Source organism: Cavia porcellus, unplaced genomic scaffold (assembly GCF_034190915.1).
Source record: "Cavia porcellus strain 051 isolate PalLab524CR breed Dunkin Hartley unplaced genomic scaffold, mCavPor4.1 scaffold_2, whole genome shotgun sequence".
NCBI classification, from domain to species: Eukaryota; Metazoa; Chordata; class Mammalia; order Rodentia; family Caviidae; genus Cavia; species Cavia porcellus.
Genome location: NW_026947485.1, coordinates 18297065 through 18319190, shown reverse-complemented (window position 1 = coordinate 18319190; position 22126 = coordinate 18297065). Strand labels below are relative to the sequence as shown.

Genomic DNA, 22126 nt, shown 5'->3' with positions numbered 1-22126 from the left:
TTAGGAAGATTTTTCAAATTTTAATTTAATTTCATTAATCTAATTTAATTTAATCTAATTTAACTTTAAAAGGACTGGTATGTACCACAGTGGTAGAGTTGTTTTTGTTGTTTTTCATTTGTTTGTTTTGTACCAGGGATTGAACACACGATCTCACGATCTCACGCTTGTCAGGCAGGTGTTTATGCCACTGAGCTAAATCCCCAGCCCATGGTAGAGTTCTTTTACCAAACTTTTAAGAGAACTTGGTTTCAATGCCCAATAAAGCAATAAGTCAATCAATTAATTAATCAATGGAATGAGAAAGGGTAGAGTGGATCATTAATTTTGAATTATAATCATAAATCTATTCTAATATTTAGATAAATAATAGCAGAACAATATGAGAGGACTTTTATTTTTCTTCTTATGTATCTCAAATAACTAGGTTCCAAATATTTAGTGAAACAGCTGAATAGGGAATAAAAGTTCTGCTGACATATTTTATGTGGCCTTATGAATTCTTAATAATATACCATAGCAAGATTTAGGGATACAAGAAATATTACATAAGATTTATTTTGTATTTGACCACCCACTAAAATGAGCCTCTAGAAGAGTTTGGATTTTTATTGATAGGTATGAAATGAAAGAGGATATTCTCTCTAATCTTAGCAATCTGTTCAGTAAAGAAGCACTTTTAAAGGAATCATAAGCCTAAATGATTGACCATAAATATGTAACAATATTCAGAATTGAAGTACTACTTTTGTAGGCTAAGATCTCACTTTTTTCTGTCTCGGTAGAAAAATAGAGATGTCATTTTATGTTGAAACCTAGGAATCAATGCAATACATTGCTGTTGTTTTAATAAAGAAAAAAATAATGGTTTGTTGATGATAGTGCATATTGAAAATAGCTTTATCATACAAAATTATTTCCAGCTGGATTTCATCTGCATTTATTGTCTGCTTATATGGGTCTAATTTCAAACAAGAGAAAATAATAGATGGACTAGGCATATTTTTAAAAGAAAAATTGTAGAAAATATCAGAGAGAAAAGAAGAAATATTTCCTCTACATCTGTCTTAGAATTCTCTTACATGTACTTGAACGTACTGAGATAGTGATTAATCCCCAAATGATAATGCCTACATTTGTCAATTAGTTTATGTACAAGTAAGCCTGAATACTTTACATAAATCATAGCATCATGACTGGAAACAAAAACAAATCATGATATTTCTGGGAGTCATCTGGGTCCCTGAAGATGTAACTCTGAGACAAAAAATGTAATCTAAATAATAATGGATCTACTGATTCATGATTCAACTATGTAATCATTCAATTTGATTAAAAACATCAATATTTTCAATATAACGCAAGTAGTCTGATTTGCACCCCTTATCGTTTTTGCAAGATAATTAATATTTATACAGCAATAGATCTGTAGCATTGGAAAAAAGAGAGCTGTCCATTTTTTAGCTGTAATAAAAGAGAAGCTTTGGGTGAACAGCATTTTCCAGATGCAAAGTTGTACTTCTTGTTACAGAATTGGAAAAAGGCTGCTGATGTGCGAAGAAAAACAAAAGGTAAAAACATTTAACTAATTTTCAGAGAATAGAAACAAGTCTTATTAGAAGTATTTTTTAAGTCGTGAAATGGTGGTTGTCTTCACAGAACATAGGTAAGGGAATCAATGTGCGAAAGAGCTAGAGAGGTGTAATTTTTCTTGAATTTTGAAAGCTGTACAAAATATAGCTTCTAAAACATCATCAGAAGAAATAGATAAAAAATGTAGTATGATAGAAGATGTTTTAATGACATGTATTACTGACTTAAAATTATATTTCAACATCAAGGGTAGTAGGAAAGTATTAATTAACCTCTCACTGATTAAATAATTTATACACATTTTAGCATTTATATAAATTATAGCACATATACCACATGTATATACAGAGAGAGAAAGAGATGGAGGGAGATGTTTTTTCTCATGCTTAACTCTTAAAACTGCTTTGTTTGATGATGGGTGTCATACACATTTGAATACTCAAAGCAAACATTATTAAACAGGTTATTTAGTTTAATATGTGATAACTTCCAATATTCACTGGAAATGCCAAATTACTAATGAATTTATCATGGTTGTAAAAAGTTGTCTATACTTTGGGAAGAAAAATCTAAGTTGTCACGTAGAGTCTACTGAAACATCTATGCTTAATTAACTTTCTGGAAGCTTTTAATGGGCACTACTCTTTAAGTATATGCCAGACCATGTAAACATTTCGAGTATACCATCTTCACTAGTCCTGAACTTGATTGTTGATAGTGCATTCAGTAAAAGCCAGTACCGAGGACAGGGAGAGAAAAGTTAAGGGGCGCGAGAGGGAGCAAAGTTCAGGAATTTTAACTGGTAAGTGGCAGACAGAATGCTGCAGCAAACAGTTGTTTTTGCAATCTATTTCATAATCTCTCAATTGCCACAACCCAGCTAGTTGTTCCTGTCGCTTAGGAAGTCTACTTGGGCTTCCCAGCAGGCCTACCAGTAGGCAATATCTTTATAATGTGATCACACATGGTCCAAAACCTCACTGTCATTTGGCAAATGCATAGACATAATTGAATCCTGGCACACAAATGTGTTCAGGCTACCATTCACTTATTCAGTTTTACCAATTAGAAAATTTATATACCACTTAAGGAAGATAATGAGTGGTGGTAATTTATTTGCAGGGATTTAAATGCACAATTCAAATTCACATTCATGATCTCTAAGGCCATAGAAAGACACATTAACATCTATATTTCCTGGTGACTATAGCTTTAGATCAGAGGAAAGAGGATGCATAAAGAAACTCTACAGTCTTTGGACAGTCTGACCAGTTTCCTTCCTTAAGGGAGTCTTTATATTCCCTTCTATTGTGAACACATATAGAATATCCTGTGCAGATGTTCTCTACTGCTTTGAGTTCCTCATAAAAGTAAGTATTGTTTCAGGCAGGGACTTCATGCAGTCCCTGTGTAAGTGTGCTTCCTATCCCTTCTCATCTGGAGTAGGGGCTCAGAATGTTGAACAAATGAATTTTTATTTCACCGGACAGTGGAGAGTGTCAACTTTCCCTGACATTCAGGGCCAAGTCCAGAAATGTGCTAATTTCCACAGTAGTCATACCCTCTGCTTTTTGTTTTTAAGCCTATCAAGGACAATTTGTTCTTATGATAGTCAATTTCTATTCATGAATATCATAGTCAATTTAAATAAACTTTACCTTTCATATGAGAGTACAATATTTTATTGTATGTTTAAAAATTTTGGTTAGACTTTTTTTATTCATATTACTGAGAAATGCCATATCTGAAATATAGCTGCAGAAAATCTCAGACAACATGACATATCTTACTACTTCAAATTTCACCAGGTGACCCTGTTTTTAAGTTGCTGGATATGAATTTGGGCTGGTGAGTGGTATGAACATTGTAGCTGCATACTAGTCTACACAGACTTTGCTGATACCTTTGAAATCATCAGATACGCAATGGGGACACCTCAAAAGCACCTGTTTTGCTTCCCAGATTATTTCAACCATATATATGGGTAAATAATTTTTGCAAAATTTGATGGGATAGCAAGTAACAGGAGAAAAGTCTATTTAGTGATACATCCATATCTACTTACAAGATTAGCACAAGGAATTGACATTTGTTAAATGGAAATTCTCAGTTTTTAAAAACTCTTTCATTTTAGTCACTACTGAATTCCACATTTAGAAAAATAGTATTGTGTGACAACTATGATGCTCATTACTGTATTTTATTGGTTATATATGTATATAATATCACTCAACTTTCTTCCAAACTATGATGAATTCTGTTGTGAGTGTGATTTTGGATGCAAGAAACAAAGTACAAAAAACAGAGTCAGTTTTATAATTCGCATGTGAGTAGAAATCTAGAAAGACACTGTTTCAGGGTGGTTGATTAAGCAATTCAATCTAGTTAGAGAAAACTAGGTTAGCATACATGGATTTCCCTTCCCTTTTCCTCCATGATAACAAGATGGCAGTTTCATATCCTTGCTGGATAACACGGAAGCAGGCGAGGAGGGTGTGACTTCCACTCTGATCTTAGCCAAGAGGAGAACATTCCTAAAAGCCCACAGCAGGTTTCCCTCAGGTGTCTTCCATCAGTCCAGGTGACAGTCTTCACTTGGCTTGTTTTAGGAGGCCGATCCTAAATAGAAATGTGGGCAAAGACACCACCATTATTATGACCACCCATCTGACCTCTGACTTTTCTGTATAGCTTAGAAAATGTTTCAGGTGACATGACTGTCATCATATTGAGTCAATGATTTTAGGAAAACAAATTAGAATCTCTTGATTTAGACTTTTCTACCTTCTGTGTAATGTGGAGAGAGTTACTTTCACACCCCAAAGCCTCACTTGCTCAGCAACAGCAGCAAATATTTCTAACTGTAAGTTTTGTTCCATTTTTCCTAGAGAATTTATTATTGGGAAACGTTTTGAGCAGTAAAAATCTAAATATTATTGAAAGATGCACAGTTCTGAACATGTTCGGTTGTTCAAATCTTTTGTAGGATTAATTTTACCATTCACCTAATCACAAATTTATCACTGCCCTGAGTTTATAGGTGTGTGCACCTTAGTTAGGATCCTGCCATGTGGTAATGCTTGTCCTCTTAAACCTTTCCATTTACAGTCTATTAATTACATCTAGTGTACAATAAAAACCTGAGAAAGGAGCTCATTTAGGTCAGGAATCATTGATTAGTAGCAAGATACAAAATTTTTATGCATTAAAATACTGTTACATAACCAGCATTTTTCTTTTTTAAAGTGGAGTTATGAAATAAATTTTAAAACATAGAGGAATAGTTGATCATTTGGTACACATTTTTCATAAATTTATCTGTACACGAGAAAGTTTCTTTAGTCTTGTAAAAGTAATTCAGGTTAAAAATTGCATTTTTGGAATATCATCTTTCTTTTTTCACAAACTAAGATGGAGTGTTATATGATTCTGGGAAGTTTCTATAGCTTGTTTCATTGTCTCCCTGGGACTTAACAGCCACATCTTATGAATGAGCATTAGATACAGGCATTTGTATATGTCTGTCTTAAAAAAAATACACCCCTACCCGTTGTATAAAAACATGAAAAATACTAGCGCTCTTCACGGTGAATATATGGTGGCTCCACTATAATCATGGAGCAATGCTTCTTCTTTTTGAAATAGCATTATCAACATTATTCTCTTACTATGAAAGACAAAAAAACAAACAAACAAACAAACAAACTCCATGACTTTGAGAGTTTAAATAAAATGGATTTCAATACTTTATGATGATATAAAGCAAGGGGTCACTTTCACTAGGAAAGTGAGTTATGTTCATATGGATAATAATCACTATTAAATTATCATCTCAAGTATCTGCAAGTGAATATATAACACTGATACTTAAATGTTGGAAAGTGAAGTAAAGCTGCAGAGAAGAAAAATTAAGTTGCTGATTTCACTTGATTGGGGCTAGGACTCACGTCCTAAAAACGCCTCTTACTGTGGTCCCTGACAATGCAGGAGACTCCAGAAAGTGAGGAAATACATACTGAAGTGTACTTCGCAGTTACCAATGTGCTGGCTGACGGGCATTGCCCTGCCCAGCCCTGCGGCCCTGCCCACAGTGCCAGCGGTGGCTAACCTGTGAGGGCTTTCAGATCCCGCTCATTCATCAGGGAAATTAGGTCCCCTCGAGGCTCTTCCTTCTGACTGTGCTGTACTTTTAAAAGAAATGCATCAACTCCACTTAGGAATAAATGACTTTGTAATCAGTGTTTAGTATGGCTTACCAGTGAAGGACTACTAGAACTCAGTAGATTCTATGGCATAAATATATCACTTTAAACACTCATATTATTACTCCAAATCAACAGTCACACACCAACATTGGTCCCATCACCAACATTGTTTGACAATTCCAAATTCCCACTGTACTTCAGAAGTATAAGACTGAGCATGACTGTTAAAGAAATTAAACTGTTGAAAACTTTTTTCCAACATAATTATTTTTTGAATGGAAATGAATGTTCAAATACTTAAGTAAGAGGAAAAAAGTAAAAGAAAACTAATGAAAAGGATTGGATTTTGGTTCATTGTTGATCATTAAAGGACTTACTAGCTATATGTCCATTTTAACTAAGCTACTTAGGATATTATGTTTGCTTTCATTGAAAAGCAAGTTTTAAAAGAAGTTTGTTTTTTATTTGTTTGGCGGTGGTATCTACCCAAAGCAATGTGGAATCACTTAGTTAAGGATGTTTGAAAAGTGAGTCAACTATTTATAGAAAACTTTTCAGGTTCTGTACATACTAACTAATCCGCCTGTGTCTTCTACACTTACACTAAACACATAAAATAATAAAAAGTGCATCTGTAAGATAAAAAGATGACCTTTCAAAGTAATTTCATTAAATCAAAACTTTCCTTGTATTTATTATTTTAAACTTTCTAAGTAAGATAAATGAGGTAATTTCATGCCCCTCTTTATAACAGATCTTTTTTAGAAATGAGCTTCATACCTAATTATGTTCTTTTGTATTTTTCTTGGGAACTGCACTGGTACTTTGCTTTTGTTTGTTTATTTTATGTTTGTGGCATTAACATTAGCAGTGAAAAGCCAAAACATAAAACATATGCTAGGAAAAAATACTTCAAAAATATCTTGTTATAAGTTAAGATAACTATTTGAAAGTTAGAAACTTGCAGGACTACGTATTAACTAAGTTTCATGTTGGCCCAAGTGATTTTGCTTGAACAGAATTCATGACACTCAAATTCTCTGACAATATTTGAAGAAGTAAAATTACTGTTAGTAAAAACATGTCAGGTACACAGGAAATAATTGACTGAACTTTACCTGAACATCTGGTTGCTGAGAGTATCAAATATTAAACTCAAGAATTATATTCATTGAAATGGAATTTTTAAAATTAAATGAAATTACAATTGCATGAATAATTTTGTGTGGAGTTTTTAGGGCATTTGTCTGTTTAATTATTGGCACAAACCAGTCCAAGAATACAATAAATATGACTGCAGTGCGTCCATTTCACAAGGGGTTAATATCCAGTTACCACATCCTGTACTCCAAAGCTAAGAGTTTCTTTGACAAATCTGAATTTGAATTATTTGGATCATTTTCTAATGTAACCATAAAACAGATAGCATACATGCTTCAATGTGCTCTTTTGCATTTCTACAACCTAAAGACCAGTTTGGTTTAAAAAATAAAATTTAACAGCCTTTAATTTGTCATGTGGAATCTGATTCTATGTGCTCTTTATTACACCCATATATTTATCTAAGTGAGACATAAAATGGTTGTAATAATGGAGAATTTAAAGTAGCTTTTGCACATGAGCAGTAATGCTAAATAATATGGTGACTAAAACCTGAATGTAAATTCTCAGAATTTCCTTTTCTTTTGATATGGTTAAGTAAGTATGCCTTGGTTACCTGATACAAGTGTTACATTATTTTAATTAAGCTATGATGAACTTTGATCAGCAGAATAGAAAAAATAGAGAATACAGAATCATTTGCATATAATACAAAATCTCATGTATTTAATTTTCAAATTATAGTACAGTACACATTAGATCATAGAACCTGTCAAAATAAAAACCCATGGTCCTTTTAAAAATGCTGCATAATCCTCTGATAGTTCTACATATGCTTTCAGAGATAACTTAGATATGGCATAAATCAGCGTAACTAAGTATCTGTTCCTATTGATTCTACTTCATTGATGTCTCGTAAATGGAGCCCCCTGTTCTATTTCCCTTTCCTCTTCATTTAGGCCTTCAGTTATATTTCATTTGAACTATTCTGCTAGGCACATTTCTGTCAATAACACCAGCATTTTAACATTCAAGGCTACTTTTTCATTTCTGCTGTACTTATTTGCCCATAGAACAAAGCTGGCCAAGTCACTGCACTGCTGATAGATTTCTGTTAGTCTTTTGTAATCTGTAAGATCAAATCCAAACCTTGTAACTGGACATGCAATGTTGTGAGACAGACTTCAACACTCTTGTTAGTCCCTACTCAATGTGTTCTTACATCAGAGTAAGCTGCCCCAAAATATCAATTTGTCTGTCCTGTCCTTATTCTCTGTTGCTCTCTCCTACTTACCCATTCAAATATCACCTTCTCTATTAAAGCCTTTTGGGATTTCCAAAGCAAAATTAGTGGAATCGTTGTTTATTGCCACAATGCATTGTTCACATTTTCATTTAGGAAATTAACTCTTCATGATTATATGATACACTTGTACTTTTACAACAGTCTTCTTTCCTTGGAATAAAAACAATTACATTTGTATTTGTATCTACAAAACTTAACACATTAACATATAGAAGGGAAAGTTCTCATTAAATATTTTTAAATGATTGAGCAAATGAATGAATGAATGCACCAATGAATGAAGGAATGAAGGCAGAAAATTCTGGAGAGAAATCCAACACAAAAATGTTGCAACAGCTAATCATGGAAGAATAATTCCAGGCAGTCATTCCTTAACGATGTCTTGACACCACCTCATACAGATTAGTATTCTCTTCTTGATATGAAAGATTATATAATTTCTGCAAAAATGATGAATTAATTGTAATGTATTTTTAATTTTACATAACTTCAACAAATGTGTATATTTATAAAAGTATATCTGCTATGTTAATTAGATAGCTACACTAAGTTTATACAGACTTGTATAAACTTAGTGTAGATTCTTAGATCTGGTCATTCAATTTGTCCCATCTAGCTGTGCGTTATTGTTAATATCTACTCACATATGTAAAATCGTGCCATAAAATAAAAAAAAAATATTCTCTGGAATTCATGGCTATAGAATCCTATGTAACCTGAAACTGACACTGACCTTCAAATTACTAGCCTGAATATGACTATTCAAGAAGGGCTTGTGACAATTTTAAGGAAATAAAACATGTGTGAATGTACATATCATTGAATATGTCTACAGAAATAATGTAAGGTTATTTTTATATTGCATAATTTAGTATCAGCAAATTCTATTCTGAAACATAGTAATTAGCACTGTATTAAGTTAAGTTTCAAGTCTTTTTCCAAACCAATAATAAGATTGAATTAAGTAATGACATCCTTGCAATAAGTCTTTTTCAATTGTCAAAATGTTTTGATCCTATTGTAAGAGACAGATATCAATATTTATTTTCAAAATGAAAAATTTAGCATCATTGTAACAAAAATATTTATTTTACCTTCTTCTGTGAAAGTTGTCATTTTACCTATATTTCTTTTTAATTCAGATGTTTCCTTATTGAAAATATGCATAATTAAAAGTGATATATTTTATAAGAATATGTGTTTAATGCATTAGTATATAACACAAAAACCTAGTGAAGCTTCACAAAGTTACCTTAGTCAGTTATAAATTTAATTACCTTAGTACAAAGGGCCCAGTTTATCATCATTGGTTCATGGAAGAAAAAATCATAATATTACTTAAAGTTAAATACCAAATTCTTGTAAACTATATTTTTTTTGAAATTTACATTATCTGATATTATGATTTCCTTTATCCTTTCATACTGTAACATAATTTCCTACTACTGTTAACATGAAAAAGCATAACATTTTTAAAATTAAATTTAATGATTACTCCAAAGTCATATGTTTCAGTCTTATATGCATATGCATAAGACTTTAGCATATTTTAGCTTTGTTTCATTTTCCCCAATTTTTTTTATCTTCTTATGACTACAGAGTAACTGGTTCTAAAATCAAGTTATCTAACACAGGAATCACAAGCACCAAATTCATTTTTAAAAATCTAATTAACCAATATATTTAAAAATCAAAGATATACTTGCATATGTCAAATAAATTTTGTAATCTTTTCCAGGGTTATCATACAATTTGACATCAACATTTAAGCTTTGAAAATTACATGATCATCCATTGCATTTGCATGTCACATTTCCTCAAATCTTTTCTGTTATTTAAAATGCAAGACAGACTGAGGTCATTGTAAAAAATATCCCTTCTGTCATTGATTATTGCCTAAGCTACGTCTTCCTTTCCTTTTTCAGAATGAAGAACAAATTTTGGTATTTTGAGTTTGGCACGTCTGAAACTTTCTCAGCCACCTGCAAGAAGCTACATGAATCTGTAGAAATAGAAGTAAGAAACATGAATTCACTTTTGAAAAGTTGAAAATGGCTTGTGTTTTATTATTAATATGTTTATGGTATAGACCTTGCAATGAAGTATATTTTCATCAAGTCTATCTACCATTCTAAAGTGTCTCTTTTGTCACTCATAAGGCATGTAGTCATCTCAAATGTAGTGTAAAGTTGTTTTAACACAGTACAAATATAAGAAGTGGAACATAACTTTAAGAGGCAGTAAAGAAGTCAGTGGGCATAGTGTCGAGAGAAAGATGTAAGATAAAGTAGTTGAAGAAAATGAAAAAGTCTCAAAATATATTTAAAAAAACTATTTCCAGGTCTCGATATCTTGTCACCTTTAAAACACAGTTCACTAGAGCTGTACTTACTTTCATGAATAAATGCTAAAAAATGTACTTCTCCATTCCATTCCCATTCATTAACTAGGCTTTCTCGGTTCCCAAACTTGCCATTTCCAGCTACATACATAGGAAGTGAAAATGCCAGGAAAGAGAGCAAAGATAATAAGACATACTTTGAAAAGACTTGGGGCAAATAGGTCTACCAAAAATAGACAGACGCTGTAGGAGTCAAAATTTTAGAGATGTATTATAAAAGAAAATGACATAATGAGATTTTAAAGATTAAAGAAAAAGAAAAAGTTATATGTTGACAAATGGTAAAGACAAAAACAAAGTAATAGAATTAGGAAACATGAATACCTAATGATCCATTTATATGACTTGAGAAATGCTGGTGTGACACTGTTCACTTTTTAAAAATAAGTATATAAGTGCCTCCCTGGAACCCATGTGATTAGTGGCCCATATTCAAGTGATAATCTGGTAAACAGAAGTAGTTATGAGCTACAAAAGTATATAATGGCCTCCGTTATACTAACTTTCTGTTTGATAATGCAATACTCAAAATGGTCCTAATCGTGATGTGATGTTGTGATACTTCTTTTCTTGTCATGATTAGAAAAATAAATTATTAGAAGTGGGCCTGATGGTTATGGCATGGAAAAAGGTCTTGTTGATTGGATTAGACGATGTTATTGGTAAGGAATACGATCACAGAAGGTGAAAGATTCGGACTTAGAATGGATTTATTGAGATTACTATTCGTGACCATCTATCTGTGAATGTGCATTACATACACATAAATTATGAATAATAATAATACATGTCATTAGTAGTCCATACATATTTAATAATATACAATATAGCAATATGTGTCACTTATATTTAAAAAGGCAGTTATATACATGCTCTGTGCATTGTTATATGTAGCAATATATGTAAAAAAGTATTTATTCTGACCCTACAAATTCCCTTTGCATTCAAAATCATTACTTTTATAAAACTGCCTTATACGGTGGATTTTTGCCCATCATTTATTCTCAGAAACATATATCAAAAAATATGTACTAAAAACTAAAAAAAAAAAAAAAAATTAAAAAACAAGAGCATAGCGTTGATTGAATGCAGACCCAAATTCCTGTTCCTGGGCTTCCCTCAGCCGGTCCCTCCCTGCAGACGGAAGAGATGTTGACCTATAAGGAAATAGTATGTGTGCCCCAAGTTAAAAAGAAAAAGGGCAAGAATAAAGTACATTATGTAGCAAAAGATTTTTGAATGAAAAGAAATGTGGAGAACATTGATTTTTTGCAATTTTTATTTTTACTAGCACCTTACATGTTTGCAGTAATACTGATTTCACACATCATAGAGATCTGCTCTATGTACAGGACACGTCTGTATTCTTTTATCCCACTTTTCCTGCCTCACTCCATTTTAAAGTTCTAAATATGCGAAAACCGACTTGCTTTGTTTATAGATCTTTATAGTGTATAGAAAAACTCTTCAGGACACTCACCAAGAAGCTGGACAGCTAGAAGGAAGTTTTATTCCTTAGATTCATGTTTCTACATGTTTTCCAAGTCTGACATTCTGGTTCTGCAACAGACTAGCTTGTTTTAGTAAGCATTACAAACTGTGAGGACTCTCTGTGGTATTACCCTCTCTCTTGAGGTGTGTGTGTGTATGTGTGTGTGTGTGTGTGTGTGTGTGTGTGTCTGTGATGGCAATGCCAAATCTGCCTCTCTGCTCACATTTTAATGAATCCAGTCTATCATATTAGCAGAATATGCCTTTCTACCCTCAAGGTTGATTCATAATTAAATATAACAAAAACAGCAATTCGGAAATTTGATTCTGCTTGCTATTGCTTCCTATGTGGCCTAAAATTATACCAACTATGGTTTGAAAAATATATAATAGGGAACAAACCACATAAGAAACAACAGAACCTCAAGCAATGGATATATGTTTCATTGGCAGCTTCTTCAAACACAAGCCATTTTCTGTGTATGTTTTTTATTTCAGTCTCCTCTGTCATATGGAAACCTCCTTCCAAAGAGTATAAATGCTTAGAATGATATAACTATCATGGGATAGTAGTTGATAATAACACTAATAGCTGAGATTTATTTGTCTTAGCCAGGCCCACACTTGGTGCTGAGCATTGCACAAGCATTATCCGCATTAGTCTTCTTCAAAACATTATGAAGTCAAGAGGTACTGTCATGTGTCCAGGGCTGAGCCTGCCATATTCTTTAAGCATTTAGAGAAATAAAAATTATGTTAGTGCAACATGTTAAAATCTAAGGAAAGAAATATATTGGGAAAAATTAAAATATAGATAGATTCCTGAATCCCTGTTTCAAAGTAAGTAAGAGAATAACAAAACCTGTTCTCCGGTATTTCGGTCTTTTGGTTGTGGTAAGTCTGGAAGTAGGTTGTATTGGCCAGCTCTTATTGACTGCATAAAATACCTGACATTCAAAATTTAAGGGAAAAGATCTATTTGGTTCTAGGTTGCACAGATTTCAGCCCATTGTTTCTAGCCCCAAAGCAAACATATCAGAGCACAAAGACCTAGTGGAGAAAAATTGCTGAGCTCATGGTATCCAGGAATCAGAGAGACAGAAAAGAGCCAGAGATAGGAAAGACCAGATACTGTCCTTGAGCTCATGCATGCCCTCATGATCTACACACATTCTGCCAGAAACATGCTTAAAAATCTCCTAGATGGCTCTCTAACCAATCAACTTGAAAAGTCAGTATTAACTATCCCAGAAGGTAGATTTTAAAGCTAAGAATTTCTATCCCAAAATATCGAGAATGATCTACATGATTATGTACTTTTCTAGTATCTCAAGAATTAACAAATAAATTCATAATAGCCAAATCTAGGAAAGAGCCTACATGCTCATCAACAACAAAAACATGTATTTATGTATAATGGAGTACTACTCTGCCATAAAGCATAAAGTTGAGTTATATGTAGGAAAATGGATGCACTTTGAGACTGTAATATTCGGCAAAGTACCTGAAACACACAAGCTTAAATATTACGTGGTTTCTTTTATATGAAAACCAGTATATAGCACAACACGAGTTATTGGGATTTGAAAGACGGGAATCTTAGTGTCTAGTAAGCAGGCAAATAGAATTTTTAACTACGCTAAAGTGGTTTCCCAGCACAATCTTTGTTCTCTCTCTCTCTCTCTCTCTCTCTCTCTCTCTCTCTCTCTCTCCCCTCATAGTATCTCTAAAGTTCTATTTACATTTCACTAGGTAGATAGTCATGGCCTCAGAGGATCACACTCTATAAATAGTTCCTCTAGTACTATGTGTTAATAACCTTTTCCTACATAATAAAAATATCCAGGATTTATTGATGAACTGAGGCTGTTAGCTCTTAAACTTTTATATGCTTTTTTGCTCTGGTAACTTTTTTAAAGTCATAAATCTTCAAAGACGATGAAGATATTATCTGACACCGTATTATAACATGTTTATATTTCACAGCCTTCACCTTAGCCTTTATTTTCATATACTAGCTGGTGCGCTCCAACTCCTGTTCTCCATCAGCACTAGCTCTGAAATTTTCCAGACTAATGAGCATAATGTTAAAGCAAACAGAGGAAGGTTGCCTGAGGTCAAGAACTAGTGGAAACAAATCATTAATAAATAGCAATGTATTTAAGTACGTTGTCCTGCTCTCAAAGGAGCATCAATGTGCTTCATCAGTCCTTGTTCTTGGCAACTTCTTGAGAATTTTTTTTCCCTTCTTCAAGAATGGCTTGCTCTGTTTCCTCAAAATGACACATGACATGGCTCTGAACGGCACAAACATGAAAAACAGCCTACCCTGGTGTTTTTCCGTTGTTGAGTGTAACTCTACCAGTTCAATTAAAAAGAAAAAAAATCTATTTACAACATGTGCTCTCTTTCTGCAGATGAACAAAGGAATTCTCCTTCACTAATTCTGAAAGTAACTTGTCACAGTGGGGTTCTGAGGCCTAGTCAAATAATTGTCTTAGTGCACTACCTGCTGTGTTCAATATTGAGTGAAAATGGAAGCCAGGCCCTGACTCCAGCTTATTTCGCAATTCTTCTGTTATTTAAATGATTTTAGTCAGTTTGGGGGAAGCCAGACCTTTATAAATTAACAGCAGGGAAATACCAAAGGTGTCAGATTGCATATTTATCATCTTTTTCGTGTAATACTTAAATATGTATTAAGAAGTGACTGACATAAATTAGGCAGATTTCAGAAGCCACGGGCCGTGGCTTGTAGAGGACCCCCTTCTGCTTGACATTTCATCCTTGTCAAAGATCAAATTATTTTAATTTAGGCTGCAAATTATAAGGAATGAAGACTTCTTTGTGGGAATTCCCTGTGGTAATCTGACTTTTGTTGTTACTGCTGCTTGTCAGTGTGCAAAAGATATAATATGCATGCAAATAAGGTTAAAAAATATGTACTATCTAATTATCTAGCCAGTACTTTCCACTTGAAGACGGTAGGAGGCCTGACACACAGTATGTGTTTGATTCATTGAGGCCTGCAGGGTATTTACACAAGATTACTTTTAATTATGAAATTAATATCTGTTTATCTAGAATATATAGCAGTAAGTGAGTATACACATGAGCAGAATTCTTTAGTAAAAAGAAATCATTTTAATTTAATACATGAGAAGGAAAGGCCAAAAAAAGTCACTTGTTTTTGGGGAAAAAAAAATAGAAAGAATCATCCAGACCCTGCATTCACTCTCTGTTGGGACAAAGCGAATGAAAACTTGGCCGCTTCCTCTAGAATTTGTTTCTGCCCCTGCCAAGTAGGCTCAAGATGTCTTGCTTTATTTCACAGTTTTTATTTTTTGGTGAGGAAATGTAATCCTCGATTCAGTCTGATGAAGTGAATGTGGAGAAAGAGGGAATTTTGTTTTGTTCTCATTTTGATAGCCAGTTACCTCCCGTGGTCTAAAAGCATCCTCACTTCCAAAAGAAACGAGGTTATCAATGACTTATTTTGTAAAAACAAATGAACAATAAAACAACCTCACCGCAGATATACTTCAGTTTAGGAGCTGTTGACCACTAACAAAATCCTCTTAAAAATAAAAATTATGTCTTGTTAATTATCTTATAATCTCCAATACTGGAACAATTTAAAATTGAATGATTTCTGGAATATATGAATTTTAACTCCTATTTGAGAAAACCTGAAACATAGAATCATCCACAGCATACAGTGTAGCTTTATTACTCTTCACACAAACCTATCAGCAACAATGATTAGAATATTTTTAAAAATTAAAATGTGACTCAGTCATTGCAACAAAGCAGTCTGTTAATGATGTCCATATTTTTCATTTTCAACAGAATGTTCCATCTCCAAGTAAACCAAAAGGTCTGAATGATGAGTCTTTTGGCTTGTTTTTTCAAACCATTGTCATTGCTCTCCCTCCGCATGGTCTTCCATGTCCATTTGAACAACTGTGCCTCCCACTGCCTTGGGTGTATCGCGTGGTCTCTCAAAAGTCTGAGATCATCTGAAGTTCTGCATCATACTTTTCTTCTCCAAAGTCTTTCAAGCCACTTCATTTTGTGCCCCTACCCCCAAAATACAGAAGTCATGAATCACAGAGACTAGCTCACTTTCCCTCATAATGCTTTGTAATGTGCAGTGCTTTGCATTAAATGATAACCATTAAAATCACTGCCTGAAATTTAACCACGCTGGCGAGAATTAACCATCATGTAGCAGGCTGTGAATTTGCAGCTGGCTGTGTGTACAGATAATAGTGTGTCTCTCTTAAAAGGTTTTCTATAAACAAAGACACACTGGTGATCTAATTTCAACATTTTTAAGGATTATAAGTGATAACTGGCTAATGTTAGTTGGCTGCGTTATATTTTATACTGACATTGAGGATAAGCATTTAAGTGTTTTTGAAACGTTTATCTAGAAATGGTAGGATTATAAATGTAAAAGCCCTTATTAGAGAATAAGTGAAAAAAACTAGAAACCAAAGAGGGAAGGAAAAACAGCTGACAAGTTCTGTTCTTTTCCTTTTGCTGATTAGTGTGATGGAGTACAGATAGATTTAATGAACATCTCCTTGGAAGGAATTGCAATCTTGAATATACCAAGCATGCATGGGGGATCCAATCTTTGGGGAGAGTCTAAGAAAAGAAGAAGCCATCGACGGATAGAGAAAAAGGGCTCTGAAAAAAGGACTACACTCACGGATGCCAAAGAGTTGAAGTTTGCAAGTCAAGGTAGGGTTTCCAGCAATGAAGTGTTCAACTGCTTGGTCCACAGATTTTTAAAGGCTACCTTAAGAAGAGTTTTCCATTTCACTATGTTATGGTTTGTGTCCAGATGTCCCCCCAAAACCTTATGCAGTCATGAGGCTTTTTTGGAGGTGGCTGAATCTAGAGTGTGTGATTGATTTGTAATGCAATGCGAGGATTTAAAATACTGGGATTAAGGACATGATTTGTAACTCACTGCACTGATTGGTTTGGCATAGTTCTGGCTGGCATAAGGGTGTGAATCATACACCTGCCCTAGGGTGGGTAGCCAGCATGTGATAAAAGGGCAGAGTCATGTTTCCTTTTCCTTGTTGCTTTTGATGTCTTGTTTGTTTATTTACTTGTTTGTTTTTGTACTGGGAAGCAAATTCAGGGTCTTGCAGTTGCCAGGCTGGCACTTTTGCTGCTGAGCTACATCCTCAGCCTTTTTGATGTCTTGTGGGCTCCATGAACTGTTCTCTCCCAAGCCACCTTGCCTTGGAGCCAGGCAATTATGAACTGAAACCTCTAAGCCAAATAAGCCTTTCTCCTTTAATTTTGGGTGCTGGGTATTGTGCCCCAACAACAATAACAGAAACAAAAAAATTAACTAAAACATGCTATAATAAGGGGTCTGTTTATACAGTTGTAGTTTTCATATTATTTGATACCAATGCATGCTTAAATTATGTCATAAAAGACTTAAAAATTATATATGGCTTTCCTGAATTTCCCTCTCCTTTATTATCTTTCTCTAACAAGAGTTTTTTCCACACAAAATAAAATAATACTAAGGCTATAGTATATATTAAGCTATTGTTCTAAGTATGACCTATAAGGTAATTTTTAAATATTGCATGATAAATTTTTATTATCTGCTTTCATTTTTCTCAAAAGTTAGTAACAACTACTAGGAAATGTGGAAAATAGAGCATAGGAAAACAAAAAAAGATACAAAACCTATGGAACAGAATTTTTAAATGTGTTTTAATATAATTCACAATGTTACATGACACATAATTCTTCCTGATAGATTTTATAAGCAAAGATATTGAAGTGGTGATTTTGCCCATAATTTTATATATGTGTGTGTGTGTATATATATATATATATATATATATATATATATATATATATAATTATAGATATCTTTCATTCTAAAATATATCTAATACTATTGATGGTACTGGGAAATATGAAAAGATATGGTCTCAGTGTAGTAAGGACAAAATATAAGGTCACAGCCTTAAATCCTCAATACAAATAAATAAATAAGAAGGTATTTGAACTTCCTGGTAGTGGACAATATTTCTATGGCTTAGTACCTCTGTTATGTAGACCTTGATACTGTGAGTGTGACACAGCTCGATTGCTACAGTGCTAGATTGTTGGACAGTGGTAGCTTCTTGAAAACAATGATCACTACAACTTACTAATGACAGGAGGCCTGGATGTTCTTGAAATGTACTAATAAACCTGAATAATTCTGCAGTATAGTACAACCAATATTACAACAAATCAATTAAAATATTTTATATTCAGAAGGCAACATGATTATGAAAATATGAAGAAAAGTAACTTTTTGAAGAAGAAATATAAAAATTAAGAGTAACCCTATATGAATGAATGAGTGGGAAAATAAATATGATTATTATTTTTAGAAGCCATTGACATTAATATTGTCATTTTTAAATAACAATATAAGTGTACAAGTAAATTCCTAAGTGTAATAAAAGTTATTTAAGAGTTAGAATTAAAGACCATACTAGATCAAATGAAAAACTTTCAGTTATACAGATTATATTATTATGCACTATATAATTACTTGTTGGTTCTCTCATTACAAAAGTCTTATACTATGCATGTATAAAACAACAAATAAAAACTATTCCAAGTTTATCAGTCTATCACTATATTCTAATAAGGGGCATGGCCTTTGCAAGTTCAGGTTGCCGATATTAACCAGTGATTCTCAGAGACTCAGTGGTCAGTGGTATTCACTCACTGAGCTGTTGAAAGCATCAGAGACACAGGGCTGTGCTCCCTGCAGGTGAATTTGCCTGCCCTCGCTCACCTCGCTTGGTGCACTCTTCTCCTGAATGCAAATTTGAAGTAAATCACAAACTATCTACAACTATTATAGTAAACTCTTTGTATTCATGCATATAAGAAATGCTTTCGTTTACCCTACTATCTTCTTGTTCCTACTGTGGAGCTCTTAGAATCAAGTCTCCATACCACTGAGAAAGAAGAAAGTGGGCTTGTGACACAAGAAGACATTTTGTCACATTATCCCTCTGTAAAATGTTTTTGATATATTTTGGAATGGATGTATGTTTTTCTAAAGTTTGAAAAGTTTTTTTTTCTGTTGGGGTAGTGCAGAGAAAGTATAAATTCATATAAGAGAGATAAATCATTTTATCCACTAGAAGGATTTGAAAAAAATCAAGACTCTTGATTCATTTAAAGAAATAACATGGAATAAATTAGGTTTGTAGCATCAAAATCTCAAAATATTAAACTGGGTATGATTAGAAACTCCAAAACCAGTCCCTTTTTGGGAAACTTGCATAAGAGCAGACTATTCAATAAATATATAGATTGGAACTTTTACCACAGGTTCAATTCAGAGTGAACAAAATGATAAGTAATTCATTTCATTATATTATTCCTTATTGAGATACATGGAACTGTTTGCACGCAACTCTGAAACATATTCATACTCATACACTTCTAATTCCCTAGCCATTTTCTTTGTGTGTGTGTTTGTAAATATAAATGAGTGTGTTATATATAGATGGCATGGTCTTCAAGCAAAACTGTAAAGTAGTCCAAGTTTATCTTCAATGCTCCTTGCTTTAATATTTAATCTTTCCCATGTCTTTCAATTTGAGTTCATCTTTACCTCCTCCTCATCTAAATTAACCTCAGAGAGATGTCTAATAAATTCATTCACATTAATGTATAAATGACTGATTGCAGATGAAGGTAGCAGATTTGCATTTTAAAAGATATAAAGGCCTTCAGCTAAAACATTATTTTTCATACAGTGCTTCATTGAATTATAACTGTAATTCTTCAACAGTTCTGTAAAAATTTGATTCAAATTCATTGCTTTATTTTTGGAGCAATAAAATGGTCTAAAGAAGTTCAAAAATGTATCCTATAAAGAGTTTATCATATTAAGAATTCTCAGATCATTAATTTGTGTTTTCAGATAAAAACAACTTTCTGCGGTCTTCCTTTTCCTTCTTGATTTCTTTATATTTATTTGGAGAGAGAGAGAAAGAGAGAGAAAGAGAGAGAGAGAGAGAGAGAGAGAGAGAGAGAGAGACATCCACAAATACACACCCATATAAATGTGGCATTGATCAGAAAGTCTACAGTCTTGCTTTGGTATTTAAAAGAACACGCCTTTTCATATTTAATAGGAAAACTTTACAAATAGATATGTTATCATCGTATCATACGTGAATATCATCCAATTAAATGCCAGAAATTTCAGATAACTTTGTGAGGCAGAAGAAAGAAACAACATGTTACAGTTGGTTGAAGGGAAAACCTGATGGCAAAACCAGTGTTTTAAAAGCAAATTTAGATTATGTTAAGGAGCATTTTTTGTTCACAAAGAAATCACGGTTGCTAGCTAGATTCAACAAATAATAGTCTCATAGCTATGGATATAGATTAGATATAGATAGATCTATACATCAAGCTTTTGGCACAGACTGGATTGAAATATGCTCTCAACTGCAAGTAAGGAGGTAGATATAAAACTGAAAATTTTTGATCCATATGCAGAGTCAAATAAATCTGGTAATTTAAACTTTGACTCAGTGAAGCAGACAGCAAGTGCATTATATCATAAATTACTAGTGATGAAGTTGCAAAACTGTATTCAAATTGGCACCTTTGAAAAGTATGTTTTATTCAATATGTGAGACTGTGTCAAGAGGAGTGAGCCATTATTGTTCTGATTTAGCTTTGAAGAAGCCAATCCCGGATCCCACACTCCAGGAATGGAATCAGAAGAGTTCACAATGACTAAGTGCGATATAAAAAGTTCCTATCACTGAACTATATATCTATGTGTATCGGGATAGTCCCAATATCACATAATCGAAATGACACATGGAAATCACAAAAATAGGATGACTACGCCACAGGAGCTGTCATCAAAATATCCCACTATTCTTGTAGTTTGACTCTACTGAAAAGTTTAACCCCCTGAACTTTAAAATACATTCATACAAATTAGACTCTGGTCCTGTATTTTATCACTGCCTTTTAAAATACTGCCTCAGTTGCAAAGAGAAAAGTTGTTGACAGCTTTAAAAAGTTTGAGAAACACTGAGCAAAAGTAATTACATTCAAACCATAGTTTCAAGCATTTGCCAGAAGCTAGGGGAGGTGCTGCCAGGAGCAGCTGGACTTCCTGCTTGAAACCTCATTAAGTAGGTGACTGTCAGCCCTGGGTATGGGTACAGCTAGCCAGGTACTTGTCACAGGAAAGTTTATTTTAAAACTAATTAACATATTATGTCATCCAGGAAATTTTCAATGATTTCATTCACATTCACCAACACTAATTCCTCTATTGGATCAGAATTGCACAGAGCTCAGCACGCACTGACTGTTAAAAATGAGATGGCTGAGCGGGTACACTGATGAATATGTCAAAGCTTAGCGCACACACAAACACACATGCACACAGTGATTGAAGTGCAGAGTAAATGCTTAAATTTTTTAACAAGCCATTACAGTAAAATACACATGGTAGTTCATCCCCTTCCAAATATTTTCCCTCGCCTTTAACACACTTATCTCTTCATCCTTGCCACTTTCTGGAGCAGCTCTGGAAATCCTCTCATGAGTCTCTTTATAAGGGGTGATGATAAACAGAGGGGACACTGTTGCCAAGTGACATCCCATAGAAGACAGGCTTGTGAGAACAGGACGGCTTGTCCTCATCTACCAGACTCACCAGAGAGGGCACCATGTGACTGCCGGTTCTTTCCAAAGTCAAAATGACCACGAAAGGTGTGCTGAGTTGATTCTGGGCATGGAGGCTGTCGTGGCAGCATAAAGGAGGACACATAAAAGACCCAGCTCTGCTCCGGAAAGTGGCCAGAATGATGGGATAACCGTGCTGAAAGCAGGGGGCAGTGTTCTGAGTGGGATTAGTGACAGTGTGTCTGATACCGTGCTGTAATAGTTTTTTTTAAAATTTTAAATATTCGCTGTGTTTTTCAATCATCATATTTG

At 33.7% G+C, this 22126-nt stretch overlaps 1 protein-coding gene across 13 annotated transcripts in view; it reads left to right on the top strand.

The window, feature by feature from the left end:
* Dgkb (diacylglycerol kinase beta) overlaps window positions 1-22126 on the top strand; it is a 645864-nt gene that overhangs the window by 485335 nt on the left and 138403 nt on the right. For all 13 annotated transcript variants that reach the window (XM_063238955.1, XM_063238993.1, XM_063238976.1 and 10 more), the window contains 2 exons: window positions 10131-10221; window positions 16651-16846. In XM_063238955.1, the coding sequence (XP_063095025.1) occupies window positions 10131-10221; window positions 16651-16846 (287 nt within the window). The remainder of the gene's footprint in view (window positions 1-10130; window positions 10222-16650; window positions 16847-22126) is intronic.